Below are 17,732 nucleotides of genomic sequence, written 5' to 3'. Positions count from 1 at the left end.
CTGATGAGATGGCCACATACTATAGAAAGGCTGTTTAAGCCTTATGGTCAAAATTGAAGCTCTTTTTTATTAAAATGTACTCTTCTCCCTCTTAATCCTTTCCTAAAGCACACCTTCCACTTCAGGATTTGTTTTGGTGCATAGAGAATTCAGGAACAAAGCAGCTGTCATTGAGAGTTAAGGTGTTTGTTCATTTGGTGATTTGATAGGGAGCCTTGGTTTGAAGGATTTTTTTGTGGTCAGGTTACACACAGACCACAAAATAGTTCTTTGTAGCAAAAATCGTTGGCAATGTGTGCACCCCAGCTTCTTATCAACAAATTGTTTCTGGAAGATGTTTCTTCCACTCACAGAGGCATAGAATGGGGCTACTGCCATCGACAGGCATCAAATTAGTGAATACATTTTAATGTTTCAGTATCAGAATTAGATCACTGTAGAGAGATGATTTTGGGTTTTGATCAAGTATCATGTGGGGGTGAGAATGTTCCTACAGATCCTTAGCACTAATAGCAGATGTATGATCAGTAAATCAGTGGAGTTTTCTCACTGCTGTTTCTTGCTAATCTATGTGTGGGCTTTTTTTGTGTTAACTGAGTTTGCACAGCACTCAGTAGCTTCCTCATACCTTTGCTCATACTGAATGTAGTTCTCCTGTTAGGGGCTGGGTCTTCTCAGCTCATACTGAGAAAGTTGAGATCCAGTTCTTTGTTTGAAGAACTTACCAGCTTTGGGTTTTGTATGAAATTTTTTTTGTATGGGCATAACTTTTAGTCCTTAGCCTACATGCACAAATATTCTATGCGTATGAAACAGCACCATTTTAACAAAGAAATATTTTTCTATAACAATTCTGCATGTTGTTCTTAAGTCTTTTAAAATAGTATTTGTGGTCTGTTTTGAAAGCAGGGAGACAGTCAGCAGTATTTATTGTAATACATCTCTTCACCTTGACCCTTGGTTGGACTGAAAGAACTGCCAAACTGATCTGCCTGGCAGAGGCACGTCAGGAAAGAAGAGCACTGTGAAACATCTGTTGGCTTATTACTGTGGTCATAGTTATTCACTAACATGGATCACAACCAAACTCAAATCTGTTGTTCTCCTTTTTTTAGTAGAATTCCAATACTCAAAAGGTAGTAGAGTTGCATATTAAAGTGAAAAGGTAATGCATGGTTTTGTTATTTATCTTCAACCACTTCCTCATAAAAGTGATGAATGGTTAGAATCTTTCTAATGGTTGAAGGGAGTTTAGGAGTAAGGTACTTGGGTTCTATTCATATAACTACTAGGAATTACATGATCCCATGCAAAGTGGAGAAATTTCTGTTCTCCTCATTAGAGTTTTCATTACAATATATGGTTCTGTATTTCTTCTAACTAAAGCACATTTTGTCCATAGGTATATAAAATCTTTTGGGGCTTTTTTCGAATGCTTTTCAGTTTTGCTTACTGCCCACTGAGCAAAAGCAGAGTAATTAACCCAGCATGTGAAGCACCCTCAGGGAAGCAATTCACTAAGCAGATTACATTCTCAGGCACATGGTGTGGCTGTTGGGAATGGTCCTGTGCAAGACCAGGAGTTGGACTCCATGAACCTTGTGGGTCCTTTCCAACTCAGTTGATTCTGTGTTATCTGATTCTTTATGAAAAGACTTTCTTGTGTTGGTAGCCTGGTCCTGCTGAGAAATCTGTGATGATTAATTTTATTCTTGCTAATAAACTATCAGAGGCTGTTTGATGAAGAAAATGTGAAAATATGTCTTTGTTTCATAGAATAAATAAGGTTGGAAAAGACCTCTAAGATAGAGTCCAACTGTTCCCTTCCACCTCTGCTCAAAACACCAGAAGAAACCACTGCACAAGCAGGTTCTGTTTGAAAGGGATTTTTCTTTATCTTCAAATATCCCTTTCAAGTATTGCAGGAAAATATCAGTGTTAGAACTATGTGCTTTTAGTATAAATGAATAATTTACAGCTATATTAGGAAGTTAAATGGGGACATTGTGAAGCTCTTTATACATATAAAGCAGCAATATTTTCCAAAATCATAGAAGTCCACAGAGAAAAACCTAGTTGATAAGAGGCATAGATCAAGGAATTTTTGTAATGAAATTGAAGAAATCATTAGTAGGTGCTGGAAGGCTGGGGGCTCTCCAGGCAGTGGAGCTGGAAGCTGAGCAGAATCATGGCTGTGTTTGAATTCAGGTGTTTTTGTGTTTGTTCCTCATTCTGGAGAGTCTAAATATGAATTCCGGGTTTACAATTTAGTGTTAAATCACTGCCTGTTGTCAGCCTACAGATTTCTGCCTCAGGATGCCTGAGAAAGCTAAACTTCTTCCTGCACACCTTGTTTCTTTCTGGTTCTGTGTCTAATAAAGAAATTGTGGTTTATACAGGTTATGTGATCAGCCCTACCCGTGCTGCTGTAGCTTCTGTTTGTGTCCTTCATTTTTCTAAGGAACAGTCAGGACACTTTAAACCTTTGTTCCATTACAGTCAGGCCACAGAGAGTCTTTGTTTCAATCTCAGCTGAATATTTACAAAATATTACTGGAATTAAAACAGCCACTTCCATGCTGTACATCTTTTCACTTCTGCTGTTTGAATGTCAGAAACAAGTCTGGACACACTACAGCTTTGCTCTTAGTGTTTTTTATTTTTATTTTGTTTCCCTATCTCATTACAGCAGCTTCAGCATATTTTTTATATACATGGAATTACTTACTCTGGAGATTGAATAAACTGACGTAGATTGAGAGAAAAAAAAAAAAAGAAAAATTCACTGGATTTGCTTATAATTTTCTTCCATTAGTTTCTTCTTTCCTTGTTCATTGCCTCTGGAACATCTGCATAATGCCATAATTTTCTAACTTTGGTTTTTCTTGTCTGCATCTTCTACCTCAAGTACTGCATCTAATATAAGAAATTTTATTGGTACAAACTTAAGAGTTCTTTCTTTTTTAATCTATGCTGCTACTTATTTATCTATAAAGACACTGGGGTTTTTTGTTTGTTTTTTACTTTTTTTTATTTTTTAGAATTTCAGTAAAGGAATTCCTTATTTGCTTTGAGAAAGAAATCAGCTGATTACTGGCTATTCATTTTTATCTCAGAAGAGTGTTTTGTATACAACTGTTGTATGGGTTTCTGGTTATCAGGTTGAAAACGTATCCAATACAAGAGGTTGAAGACATTCTGAGCAGCAAGAGGGAATGATTTGGAAGTGCAGGCCTTCAAAATGAGGAGTTTCATGTCAGGAGTTAGGTTGAACCAAAGAACTGTTTTGAATCTAATTATTCTTGAATCACCAATAAAAGAAAATTGTGTTTGTGGCTACTGTTTTATAATAACAGGAGAGGAAGAAGGTCAAATCCAAAGAGATTGTCAAAAATCTTTTCATTAAATAAGATTGATAATGCAACCAGTACTAAAAAGAATCCTAAGATTGTCAGAAAAATTAAATATGGAGAAGAGAAAAATTAATTGTTCATTAATTGCAAAATCATGAGAACTTTGACAAAGTTTGTAGCATTTTCACAAAAACCCACAATAATGTGAATGAATTTAGAAACACATGTTTCTGAGAGTTCATTTTTTAAATTTTTTTTTTTTTCTTTCATATTCTCTTTTGTATAATTACCATGCTGGTTTTTAATTGAGGGGAAAAAAGTTCCCCTTTAGGGATCATGCAGCACATCTTGTTTTGATAATGTCTTTCTTTCTACTGTAGCATAAATTTTCTCCCCATTTGTTCTTGCAGTGTTAGTGACTGTTACCTGCATTGCTTTTGTACATAGTTACCTTCTTTTTGATGTTTGCTCTTTAGGTAATGATTCTGACGTTGACCTTGACAGGAAGGAAGATGAGCGAGAAAAAACTCCCAAGAGGCCCAGAGTTCAGAAAACAGAGAAAACAGCATCAGCTAAGGAGACTGAACAGGTTTCAGGAGCTAAAAATCCTATTATAAGTGTTGTTTTGACAGCCCATGAAACTATTCCAGGTAATCAAAATCACCAATTATATAATATTTTTTTTTAAATTATGCTGACACTGTATAAAACATTCATTGGTCTAAGACCAAATTCCTTAGAATATTTAGTGTATGAAAAATATTTATCCTTATTTGATTATCTTGATGCAGAGTCTCCACATCTAGCAGCTAATTGTAGAGCTTCAGTCACATTTCTACATAGGTACAAGAAATGCTGGACCTGGCTGTAGTTAACCACAATTACTTAAAGGTCATCTAATTCCAACCTGTCTGCTGTGATCAGGGACACCTTCCACTAGACCAGACTGCTCAAAGCCCCATCCAACCTGGCTTTGAACACTTCCAGGGATGGGGCATCCACAAGTTCTCTGAGCAAACTTTTCAATGCCTTACCACCCTCTTCAGTGAATAAGAACAGACTGCTGCCACAAGCAAATGCTGTTCTCCAACCCCAACTTTCTGTCCTTTGGATCATTGTGCCTGTTGATGCACTTCTGTAGTAAAGCACACTAGAAAATTAATAATGTATTTGCAGAAGGACAGATACGGTGTCGAATTTAGGCAGATTCCCTCTCTAACCCTTGTCATAAACTCCTGTACTGGTACTTTTCAGGCATCACCAATGTGTAGTTGATGGACGGCCAGAGAAAAGATGCTGTCCTTATGCTGACATAAAGTAAATGTTGAATGAGGCAATGTTAGGGAAATGAAACCTTTTCTCTCTGAATGTGAGCAGGTGTTTATGTTATCGTGGGTTTACAGATTGATTTAGCTCAGCCAATCTAATGTCCAGCTCTAGTGAAAGGGAAAATCTTCATCCTCCTATACACAGGTCTGGGTTTCTATTTTTGTGTAAATTAAAATGTGTTCAACATCAGGGTGACCTAACCTACACAAATATTAAATTCTCCTTTTGCTTTTTTTTTAGCTTGATTTTGAGAGTTAGAGGTAGGTTTGCAGGGAGAGCTTTGGGATTATGGGTAGGGTTGGTTTCTGATGATTTGACTTTCAGAGCTGTCTTTCTACGGATCATGCACATTTAGAGAACATTTCACAGGATATTGTGGAAGCTGGAAAAACACATTCCTTCAGAAAGAGATTGCAAGAAACAAATATTCACTTCATACCCACAGCACGTTATTTTAACTTTACAGGCCAGAGTACCTACATTATGAAGATTTTTTTATACTTAAACTTCAGCTAAAGTCTTTCTTAAAACAAAAAAATGTTGGTCTAAAGGCAGCTTGCAGTATCTCTATAGGAAAGAAAAAAGACACTAATTGTGTAAAATCTCATGGATTCTAACAGTTGTTGAGCTGAATCTGGAGTATCATATTTAATGCATATAAATTAATTTGTCTAAATCCCATCTTGCATGCATTTATATTTTCAGTCTCTGTGACATTATACAGTAATTGTTCCATACCTTTATTACATGTGGGGTGAAAGTGCATATTCCTTTATTTTGTTTTAAGTTTTTTGTGGGTTGTGAGATAATGATTGTTCACACATTTTTTTTCTGCAGTATTGCTAATTACAGAGTTTTTTCTGATACTTCACTTTCAGTTACCTCTTTTCCAAGCTGGAGGTCTCTGAATTCTGTATCCCTTTCCCAAACAAAACACTTCTGATTTTGTCTTTTTATTGTTTTCTGATTCTTCTTTATCCTTTTCTGTGATCCATACTTGAAGCTTTAGGATGTTTGCAGAATTCAGTTGAATTAATAGAATCAGGTTGATGTTCTTTCCTGGTTTATTTCTGATTCATTCCTAATAATTCTATTACCTTTCAGACTGTTGATAAGTATTGGGGAACTCTGTAGTGAAGGACAGCTTGCTTTTCTAAGGGACAGACTGTAAGAGACTGGAGGCCATCTCTGAGTTTGAGCCAGAGATGAGGTTCACTGGGTAATGCTTATCTGTAGAAGCTGCTGTCAGAATGTCATGAAGAACTCAAATCTTATTCTTCTGAAGGCAGATTTACTTAGGTGATATTGACTGAAAAGAGGAAAGCAGGAGGCATAAATAAAGTCTAGTAAACTAAAGTCAATTCTGCCTCTAAAATAGAGATATGATAGTGCTGGAGGAAGGATTTTTCTGAAAGAAATGATCCATACAGTAAACTTCTTTTTTTTTTTCCCCCTGATATTTATATGCTTTGGCTTCTTGAAATGATTGCCTAGGGAGGCAGGAAAACCTTTGTCTTCTTTATTGGCATATGATGTTTTTAATGAAAAATAAGACCTTGTATGTTTTTGCCTTGTTCTTAGCTATTTCCCTAGCCTGAATATTGAGGGCATTCTTTAGGGATTTGGGGCATGTGGGAACAAGGCTGGGTAGAGCCTTGAAACCAATTTTCCCACTTTCTGGGCATATGCTGTAGTCATTAATTTGTGATGTCGCAGTGATTGCTATGGCTGCTGGTCTGTTGGCACCCTCAGTCAGCATCCCAAGTGGATGGAGACATATAATGTTTCTTAATGCTTCCCTATCTTCTAATGATGGGAAGTAACAACCTCCCACTAGGGGATGTGATTGCCTTTTGTGAGCAGGTACTTCATCAGCATGTCTGAAAATCTGAATCTCCCTCTTCAAGTTTTTAAAGACATTTGTCTCTCTGTGAACTGCATAGGTAATTTAGAGGCAGTAACATGAAGATAACCTTGGAGCGTTCTGCCCGCTCAAAGTATGCAAAAATACTGGTGAGTTAGTATTTATCTAGTGAGTATATATTTGGTTCACCCAATTTAGGTGATGAAATTTTTATGGTGGTAGTACAAAAGTCTGTTAAACAGTTCAGCAGTCCTTTTAGGAAATTCTCAAACGTCCTGAAATGCAGAAGGGCACAGAGGAGAGTTAGTGTGGAGCATTTAATGAGGATCTTTGTCTCACAGTCAGGAAATGGGAGGCCTGGAAGAGGCAATCATGCATATAAAGCAGTTTAAGACCTATTTTATTTTAACTGAGTCACTCTAAATATAGAAATTGCTTCTATTTTAAGTATTGAAGTATCAGAACACTTTTCTGGTGTCTAATGTCTATTCTGTTACCTTTGTACAGAACCTACAGACTAAGCCATGGCTCCTATGCTGTGATGACAAGGTTCCATCTCACTGGGCTACCACAGTACAGTTTGGGACATGCAGTCCTGTGGACAACCTGGCATTTGTGGGAGAGGGAGGAGCAGGAATAATATAAGTTGTTCTGGAAATATTTAGGGTGAAAACTTGGAAGATCAGTTCTGTTGAACCTATGGAATCTTTAGTACAGAACTGAAAGCATTATTAAAAAACAGTAGTCAAAAAAAGCTGATTTTAGATGCAACCAGTTTAGTGAGCAACAGAGCTATTACAGTTTAGTTACTCTGTTTAGTTACAGGGTTGGCTGATGTCCAGTCTGATAGGAAAAACTTCAATAGCTTTACATACTTCCTAATAGCCTCTTCTCAAAATATCTCAATTTTCCACTTAAAATCACTTTGTTTTCCTTCTTGTTGTCTATAGCACTTCTTTCCTTCATGTAATGTCACTACATCTTTCACACCTGTTTTTGGGTAAATCCCACTGTGGTTTCAGAGACTTTATGTTAATACTGCTTATATTTTATAAATAATAACTTCAGGAATCTGGGCTTAAAGCATTCAGTAGAGCCTCTCCTGCGTGCAATGGAGATTGAGAAGTGTATGTGGAACATAGAACCAGAATATCCTGAGTTGGAAAGGCTCCACAAATATTGAGTCTAACCCCTGGCCCAGGACAGGACAGCCTCAAGAATTGTGCCTGAGAGCATTGTCCAAGCACTTTTTGAGCTCTCTCAGGCTTGGAGCTGTGACCACTGCCCTGAGAAGGCTGTTCCAAACATATTTGTGGAACTAGTTAAACAGCTTGGCATAAATTTTCAAAGGATGTGGTGTGAAGCAGAAACAGAAAAATCCAAATTTTATTTAGAAGATTTACAATCTTTTAAAGATGGAAATATTTGCATGTAGGATCTCCATGTAGCAGGCTTCAATTACCATGAAAAACCCTCTGAACTATCAGTCCTGGCAAGTTATTTAAGCAGAGCTGTGGTGCCAGTACTGATGGCTTCTGGAAGTGTATCTATCATTAACAACAGAAACTAAAACTAATGATTACTGAAACTAATGATTACAGAGTTTATTGTTTAATTTACAGTTTTATTTTATAGACAATGCACATGTCTAGTATGAGTTTTTTAATGAGCATTTTTTTTCATTCTACCTTTAGGAGCCAGAAAAATTGTTCCTCTTGAGGCTTCTCCTCATGAAAGTGAACCCACAACTCCAGATACAGCAGTCCAAGACCCATCACAACGCAAAGGATATCAAGAATATGCCATTCAGCAAACCCCATATGAACAGGCAATGAAAACAAGCAGGTAATTTTGAAGTACTTGTATCTGTGTTCATGCAGAGTATGAAAGAAGTGCTTCCCCATCCATTTTCATGAAACATTTTTCTGGGATCTTTAAATAAAGGAACGGCTGAAAATTAACTATGAATAAGTTGTATAATTTAAAGTGCCTTTGGAGAATACATTTTTAAAAAAACTAAGCATTTCTGTTAATTGTGAATGTCTAGGAAAATTTTGACACATTATGTTACCAAGGTTCACTACTGTAAATATAACTGTTTGTTTGGGTTTTCTTAGGTTGGGTCCAACTCAACTGAAGATTTTCACATGTGAATACTGTAACAAGGTGTTCAAATTTAAGCACTCCCTCCAAGCACATCTGAGGATTCATACAAATGAGAAACCTTACAAATGTTCTTACTGCAGTTATGCCAGTGCCATCAAAGCCAACCTGAACGTTCACCTGCGGAAGCACACCGGGGAGAAGTTCAGCTGTGATTATTGTACCTTCACTTGTCTCAGCAAAGGCCATCTCAAAGTCCATATCGAAAGGGTTCATAAGAAAATTAAGCAGCACTGTCGTTTCTGCAAAAAGAAATACTCAGATGTTAAAAACTTGATCAAGCATATGAAGGAAACTCATGACCTTCAAGATAAAAAGGTGAAAGATGTTTTTGATGAGCTTCGCTTGATGACACGAGAGGGCAAAAGACAACTTCTCTATGACTGCCATATTTGTGAGCGCAAATTCAAAAATGAACTGGACCGGGACCGTCACATGCTTGTTCATGGTGATGAGAGGCCCTTTGCTTGTGAGCTCTGTGGTCATGGAGCCACTAAATACCAAGCCCTTGAGCTTCATGTTCGAAAGCACCCTTTTGTATACGTGTGTTCTGTGTGCCTGAAGAAGTTTGTCAGTTCTGTGAGGCTCCGTGCTCACATCAAAGATGTGCACGCAGATCTGCAGGAGGACTCTGTTTTTAACAGTTCTATCAACCAAAGCTTCTGCCTGCTTGAGCCAGGAGGTGACATCCAGCCAGAAGCCCTTGGTGACCAGCAGACACAAACTGCAGGTGAATCGACTGTCTCGAGTACTGATGCTGTTAACACCCCACAGCCATCTGCTGCTAAAGGTGAATCAGCAGCTGCAGATGTTAACCATGATGGTCACCACAATGGTGATGTAAAAATTGATGCAGTCCTTTCCTTAGAATTGGAAAATCCTCTGGTGAAGAATGTAGCAGAGACGCTGTGTCAGACAACAACAGACGTAGCAGTCCCAGATGTGCAGCCCTGTGTAGCACCAGATTGTTTCCTGCTGAAAAATGGTACTGCTGGCCCTGAGGAGTTAAAAGGTACACCCCCAAATGAAGAGGAAGTTAATCAGTGCAGTTCTGTAAACAAGCAGGGTGAAGAAATTAATCTTTTACTATCTGAAGACAAAAGTTTAAATGTGAGTCAGAACAACGCAGTGACTGAGAACCTTCCAGTCCTTGAAGAGAGAATCCAGTCTGTTCCTCCTGGTGAATCAGAAACAGACAATCCTCCCATTCAAAGTTTGGCAGAAGCCACAGGCCCTTCAGGAGCATCAGAAGCTGGTGCAGCCACCAGCCCCCAGGCAGCCCCTTCTAACACAGCTACAGCCAACGGGGGCAATGGATCCGTCGCCTTCATGCAGATCTTGGACAGCTTGCAGAAGAGACAAATGAACACTGAATTGCGTGACAGGATAAGGAAGGTTTATGGAGACTTGGAATGTGAATATTGTGGTAAGGAGCAGTGGAATTATGTTTGGGGTTTTTTAAATCTTATGCTTTTTTCTGCTCTTCTGGTTTACAGTGTATATATTTGTGTATCTTTGCAGCAGCATTAATTTTGTAGTTCAGTATGGATTCTGGGGTCCGGTGGGATTTACTTTTTGCTGTGCAAATAATGTGAAATGAGTCAAATGTCCTCAAAAAAACCCACCAGTGGAATATGGCAAAGCAGTACCTTGCAAGGCTCAATTTTCTGTTGAGGTGAAATTTGATAGAATTCAATTATTTCTGTCTACATGGGTCTCCCCAAGTCACAACTTTGACTGGGGCCAAGCACAGCAGATTCAGGCATGTGATCAGCATTAGTTCAGTCCATGCTGTAATGCTTGAGCTTCATTATCAGCTTACTAAAAAATTCAGGTTTTTTTCATATAGTGTGGGAGGATTTATAGTAATATACATTCTGTACAATAGAAACATACATACAGGCATAATTCTGTGTCTTGTTTTGAACCAGGTTCTTTGAGATGAAATTTTTAATTACATGGTATCAGATCAAGACTATCCTGATTGTAATTGGTTTGGGTTTTTTAATTTATGGAAGTGAGAATAACACACCTTTCCCATTTATTCTAACTAAAAATAATTGTGTTTATGTTACTGGAAAGGAAGCAATTTGGGATATATTTTTTAGTTTTTATTTTTGAAAAGGGGAGGGAATCAAAGTCTGAAAAAACAAATTTCTAAACACCATAACATTGTACTTCGGATGAATTGCTCTGAGCTTTTTGGTGCCATTGTGCCAAAAAGGCTTTTAAGAAGCAGTAACATGAAAGAAAGTAACAAAAAATATTTTGACAATCTCTTTAAGTGTCCAGTTGCATTCAGATTCTTCATTAATTTCTTCTTTCCTAAAGAAATCTTTAGATTCTTTCCTAAAGAAAAGATATAAAGAACTTTTTCTTTAGGAAAAAGATCACTGATATGTATTAAAGTTGCTCTTGTTAGGCTGTTTCAGGACATCTAACACGATCTTTTTGGGCAAAGATAGATTTGTAAATATATTTTCAGTAGCAAAGATTCTTTAGACAAATTTTCATTAAAGACAAAAGAGACAGGATTCAAACAGTGTGTTTTGTCCTGAAAGAAAATTGGTTATTTTTTTTTTTAATTTTCACTAACAATTGTTTAGGAATTACTTTCTTCATGTCTAATTTGATTTTCAGGCAAGTTGTTTTGGTACCAGGTGCACTATGACATGCACGTCCGTACACACACTCGAGAACATTTATATTACTGCTCCCAGTGCAATTATTCTTCCATCACCAAGAACTGCCTTAAGCGCCACGTCATTCAGAAACACAGCAATATTTTGCTGAAATGTCCCACAGAACATTGTGACTACTCCACTCCTGATAAATACAAGCTCCAGGCACACCTTAAGGTTCACACTGATCTGGTGAGTAGCAAACCAAATGTGGTTTTGACTGAATTCCTTGTCCTCTTCAGTGTTTGTGATTCTGTGGTAATACTTGAAGATGCAGCTCAGGATTCTTACCTGTGTGTTCTCTGCACACTTCTGGGAATACCTGACCTAGAGCAACTGGATATTTGGATCTTCTCACAGCTGTTTCCAGGAAAGTGTGTTTGTATCCATTTTTCTTTGGTTTTCCCAGTATTTTCAAATCCTTTGGCATTTAAGCAGGTAGAATAAAGTTGATACTATCGTTGCATTACTTCATTCTATGAACCTGAATTCCCTTCCTGCATAAATAAATTACTTGAGTGGAATGAAAACTTAAGTGGAATGAAAATATATTCTTAATTACTACAGACAAAAGATGTTTAAGTTGTTGAAAAGGATTTTTTTTCCTGGTAGTTCCATCTAGCTGCAGTTGAACGTCTACCATTTTCTGTTGTGTTGGCAAAGACAGAGAGATCCATTTTAAAGGTTCCTGTCTTGTTCGGAAAGCCCTCCAGCTCAGAGTGCCGTGTGCTAAAACCAGGTATTGCTAGGCTATTGCTCAGTATTTCCAACAGCTGATACTTTGAAGGTACTTGAGCAGAACAACACTTCATCTCCTACTCTTCATAAGCAGTTACTTCTGGAGAACTTTAAAACCAAACAGAAGAGATGACACAAAAAGAAAAATTTCCCCCCCTTGTGTCCTCCCCTTCTGTAAATACTTGAAATGGAATCTAAATTTGTTTTGAAAGGTACAGAAAATTCACATAATAGACATTCTTTTTGGGTGTTTTTGAATTAATGATGTTTAAAATGCCCATCTGATAGCAAAAATCTGTGTAATTGTGGTCTAAGGACACTTAAGGAAAAAGTCTACAATTGGCTCTCCTGTATCCTTCTGTAAGTACCTGTTTTTCAAGTGTGATGGATGTCCAACAGCTCCCACCAGGAAGATAATTTTCATAATTCTAAACAGAACAGAGAAAATGGATTTTATAATTAAAACCATTGTGACAGCAAGATCTTTCAGAAGCATGCTTACTGATGCTTACTGTCAAATATATTTATTTAAATGGATTGAAAAATTCATGTATTAGAATTTACTTAGTAACTGAATTTGGCAGTTCTCATATTGGTCTTTGTGCCCAGTGCTTTGTGTATTTACTCCATGCATATCTCACTGAAAAGGACCACTTCTTCAGATATATATCTGTGCACAGTTAAATGTGGAAATCTACTTTAATTTTAATTTGAAAAATCAATTCTTAATAAATATTAAAATTATAACTTTTCTGGAGACAGAAGATAATGAAATCTCAGTTCAGTTCCTTGTGTGGATGCATGTCCTTCATCACCTCCTTGCTGGCTGCATTTCAGCTGGATCCCTGCATTATTTGTAGAAGATAAATGATGGGTATTGAGAAGCAGCTTTCCCTTCATCCTTGTATATATCACTGTATAGCCACCCACCCTGCTCTCTCTGCAGCAGTCAGGTCTTGCACTGAATTTGGGATTGGTTGTTCCCTGACATATGATGATGGGGGGTGTGGATGTGCTGCCTCTTGCCTTCTGTATCTGCTACACATTGTTGTTACAGGGAAGATTTTTACTTTTGAAGTCTGGGAATTGAGGTGTGGCTTGATACAAAACCAAAACGTTTTATATATATATATATATTCTCTGATTTTCAGTACTCATCTTTTGCTCCTAGGGCTTTTGTTGTATATTTTTGATGTTTATTGGCTTTTATTGAGCTCTTCCAAAGTTGAAATTGTGACATGAACAATGTCATGGGACCTAGGAAAGGGCTGGGCAGTTTCAAATTTCTTTAGTACAATTTATATTATGAATGAGCTCATGGTAGCATTAAAGGGCAGGGTGTGGAATTAAACAATGCTGATGTAGGTACCAGAGTTTGTTTACAATCCCCTGTGGCTTTTGCCATACTCACTGTGTTGAGCAGATAAACATCACAGGGAGGTTTGTCTCTGGAAATATTTTATGTCTGTGTATGTAATTGATACTGCAACATTAGCACCTCTATAAAACTTCAGTTCAGACCCAGGACCACCACTCTCGTTATTAGGTGCCTACATCTGCTTTCTTGCACATTTTGGGATGTAAATTATTCCTGTCTTTGGAAGGATGCTTACAAATTCCATTATGCTGCTGACCTTTCATGTAATAGCATAGCTGTTGGTAGGATGTGAGATGCTCAAGCTGTGATTGCTTATTTGCCCTTCCTGAGGAGCGTAAATTTTCACATGGTCACTGGTCTGGCTGTGTTACTTCTGGAGCAGTGCTGCTGTGCAGTTGAGAGTGAAAGGTACTGCAAAGGGAAGCAATTAACAAAAACATCTCTGATCTAATGATCAGGCACTCTGTTGGAAAACAGCTTTTGCTCTTAGTCCTCAATTCCATAATTAATGTCAGCTTAGCATTTGTTTATACTAATAGTTATTTCACAAAAAATGCTTAAGTACTGTATGCAGGTGCTTGTCATTTTGTGAGCTGAGTTCTGCTTCTTGTCAGAGTTCAGAAAAGTCTGTTTAAACATCTGTGTTTTCCTGTAGCCTCCTTCACACACATGTGCACAGCTGTGTCCTAGGTAGGTACATCACATCCTTTTAGCTGAGTTACATTTTAATGGGACATCAGTTTAATGCTGGAATCTTCCAGGAAAATTTTAATTTGAGCATCATGACAACTGTGGTGAAGGTTTCTGGAGTCTTCACTCCTCAGAAGTGTAACTCAGGGGTCTAACTCTAATCCCATGGGTGTTAGAAATTAAATTTCTGTTGATCTGAATAGATGTGGTAGCAGGCTTTGGCCCTTTATTCCTCTACAAAATTATGCAGTCAAATGTTGTGTTAATTGAGTTGTGGGAAGTTTTTCTGCAAATGTTCTGTGAGTGCCAATGTTTGGTAGAGGGTTTTAATTTTTCTTTTTGTGACTGTATAATTGTATACCTACCCCTTGAATTATCTTGGAACACATGCCTCAGAGAAATAAAATTCTCTTCAGAGCACTATAAATGGATAATGCAATATAGCTGATGCTTTCTTAGCACAATTTTAATTCATTTATATAAAGAGAAATGCATTGTAATTATTATGTAAGTGGCCTTATTTAATAACAAAACAACATAAGAAAATTTGTGATAGCATTAGACCAATTTATTTTCATTAGGTTTAAAAATATTTGTGTACCTAAATTACCTGTTTTATGGAATGTAAACAACACTTTCAGTGAAAAACCTACTTTTATTTAGGAATTATTTTAAGTTTATTACATTTTCTCAAATTGGTTAATAGGGGTGTTGAGAAAATATCAGGAAGTGTTTGACTTTGAAATTTAAAAGCTGATTGGACTTTGCAGCTGGTCTCCAACAAAGGTAGATCTAGCTCTCCGTGTTTTGCTTCTGTTCCTGTCCTTCAAAAAAACATTCAAAGGCATTCAGAAGGCAGGTATTTCAATAAGGCATAGGAAAAATAACTTTTTTCTTACCAGGGAAAACTTGCAGGCTAAGAACTTGGTTCAGGTATTAATTAATGCAACCTCAGCCTTCAAAGGGCTTCTCTCATCACCTGTGGCCAGGGCCCCTGAAGAGCTGGAGCTGTGGTGCAGGGGACCTTCTCTGGGGCTCTGTGTTGTGCTCAGTGGCTTCATTTGCACCAGGGGATTTTTAAAGGCTCTTTTGAGAGTGATGGGATTACACTGAAGCATTCACACAAGGTCTCAGGGCTGCAACAGAAGAACACCTAAGCATTCCAAGCTGACAACATAAGCTCCAATACTCTGGCACTGGCCTGGGTACCCAGCAAGGAGAGGTTTGGCTTCAGCTGGGCGCTCTCGGTGAGAAACTGGAGCTTGACAGACACACTTTGAAGGGACTCAATGCTCATACTCACACTCTGTTACACTACAAAAGATAATTCTTTTGAAGATCACTTCTGCAGAACTTGGGGTAGATAACTTTTGAACAGCTTGAAAAAAGCTGTTGGGATTATTTCATTGTTGAGGAATTTTGTTACCAGCGTCTTGTGGCAAGATGTTCTTAGCACCCATCCATTCATGTTGCTCTATAGCTCTTGATGCATTTTCTGATTATTTTGATTTTTCCTCTTGAGACATAGGCTTATAGCCTTGCCTTCCTCAAGAATATTAATAAGAATGTAAAGTTGTCACAGTTAACAGCCCTTCAGTTGAAGTAGTGTTTGAGTAGTGGAGTGTTGAAATTTTTTTTATTATTTAACATTTGTCTTAGTGTTCTGGTCATACTGAGAAATACTTAATTCAGTGAGTATTAAAGACCAGGTACACCCAACTGTACATTAAAAGTATACTATTTTTTTCCTTTATTTATTGCATATTTTGAAATCAGATATGTAGCAAGTTTGAGGAATAGACCAAGATCTGTCAACAAGTTTCAGCTCAAGAGCCCCAAATGATACTGCGCTGTTCTCTTATATGTGCCAAATTATGAATGTGATCATGCAGCTCCTTGGAAAAGGTACAAACATTGCTATGGAGTTTTGTTATGATTGATCTACCAATCTTTATTGGAGTAATATGTTCACAAAAAATCCAAAATCATCAGTAGCAGATTTCGGTTTTATCAATTGAGAGACCCTAATTCCACAATTTAACAGCTCTTTTTCAAGGTTTTGTCTTCCAAAACTCAGCTAGTATTCTCTGATGTTTCTTTTTTTTTTCTCTTAAGAATTTTAGGGCTTAAAATTATGATGGCCCAAGCTGCATCACAGCAAGGTACTGCCCTCAGGGTGGTAATCCTTGTGTAGCTGCCATCCCCAGTCCCTGGTGCAGGTTTTCTCACAGGAGCAAATGACTGTCAGCTCAGGCAGAATTCTCCTTGTGCCACTGCCATATTAATGGCAGTGAGAGCTTCATATCCTACAGTTGTGGGAGTATTTATTGCTATTTCAGCCCAGGTATTCTAGGGCTAGTGCTGGTTTTAACTTGTAGGTTTTTTTTTGAGAAACACAGTGATTTGTTTCTCAGAGGTACATGAGACTGACTGAAAATGCTGCATCATATTCTAAAATCTGTCTGCCATGAAAACCCATCAATTTTGGCTTTTCTTTTAAGAGAGGTGTCCATTTTCAGCTGTACAACTGCAGCATCTGGACAATAATGACCTCCTTGTACAGCCCTCCTCACTATTCAGAGATGCTCTTTGGTCAAAGGTCAGACACTGGTAGAGTCCAGGACCCTTATCCTCCTGTGTTCTCCACATTTCTCACTCATAACACAGGGTTCTGTCTCATTTTGATCAGTAATCTTCCATCCATACTCTTCAGGAAGTATTTCTGTCATCCTGAAATAAGTAGTGAAGTGTCTGTTGTGTGAATTCAGCTCACCTTTTTAGGGATCTCTGGTAGGAGGGTACCTGCACTTCTCCAACCAGGTAATGTGTCACCTGGGCACCTGTTCAGCTGTCAGGATTAGCTAGACTCCCTCCATCTGTGGTTATGATAATCCACTCACAAATTAATCCACTCACTGCAGAGATGACCATTCATTTGACTGAGCATCCAGTGCCAGCAGGTATTTCTGGAAAGATCAGTCTCCCCAATTTATATTATCACTGTCAAGTTTTAATTTGAAGTGAAATGGAGAAAATTCCTACATTTTTACATGGAGTTAGATGCATTTGTAAAAATGAAAATTACAATTAGACTAAAATTGCATATAGGAAGAAATTACATCAAAACTCTCCAATTGAACTTGATTGATAGTTTTAAATCTCTTATAACATCAGTGACACTGAGAAAATCCACAGTAGTCTGTAAGTCATAAAATAGTAGAATAAGGCTTTATCAGTAATACATAAAATGCTGAATATTTATAAAGTACTTAGGAATGTAGACACTGAATAAGTAATGGCATCTGTCATTGTTAACTCTGCTGCTCCATTTCATGCCATTTTATAAATCCACATAGTGGTGGTTTTCTTCAGAAGGGTAAGATCTCATCCTTAAGTTTCAGAAGGGCAGACTTATGAAAAAAAATAAGAAAGAAACCCTAAATATTACTGCTTACATCAAATACATTTTCTTCTGTTATGTGACTTGATCTTTTGACTCCTGATTTTCTACAGAGTCAGTCAGAAGATAATTCTTA

At 37.5% G+C, this 17,732-nt stretch overlaps 1 protein-coding gene across 5 annotated transcripts in view; it reads left to right on the top strand.

Annotated features, from left to right (window-relative positions):
* Positions 1-17,732, top strand: part of ZFAT (zinc finger and AT-hook domain containing) — a 102,506-nt gene that overhangs the window by 50,931 nt on the left and 33,843 nt on the right. For all 5 annotated transcript variants that reach the window (XR_004496263.1, XR_004496264.1, XM_015617851.3 and 2 more), the window contains exons 4-7: positions 3,830-4,003; positions 8,241-8,391; positions 8,664-10,135; positions 11,350-11,582. Coding sequence is in view for 3 of the 5 variants with exons in the window: in XM_015617851.3 (XP_015473337.1) it covers positions 3,830-4,003; positions 8,241-8,391; positions 8,664-10,135; positions 11,350-11,582 (2,030 nt within the window). In the remaining 2 variants the exon portion in view is untranslated. The remainder of the gene's footprint in view (positions 1-3,829; positions 4,004-8,240; positions 8,392-8,663; positions 10,136-11,349; positions 11,583-17,732) is intronic.

Source organism: Parus major, chromosome 2, assembly GCF_001522545.3.
Source record: "Parus major isolate Abel chromosome 2, Parus_major1.1, whole genome shotgun sequence".
NCBI lineage: Eukaryota > Metazoa > Chordata > Aves > Passeriformes > Paridae > Parus > Parus major.
Note: the sequence above shows the minus strand (reverse complement) of the source record. Positions and strands in the feature narration are given on the sequence as shown.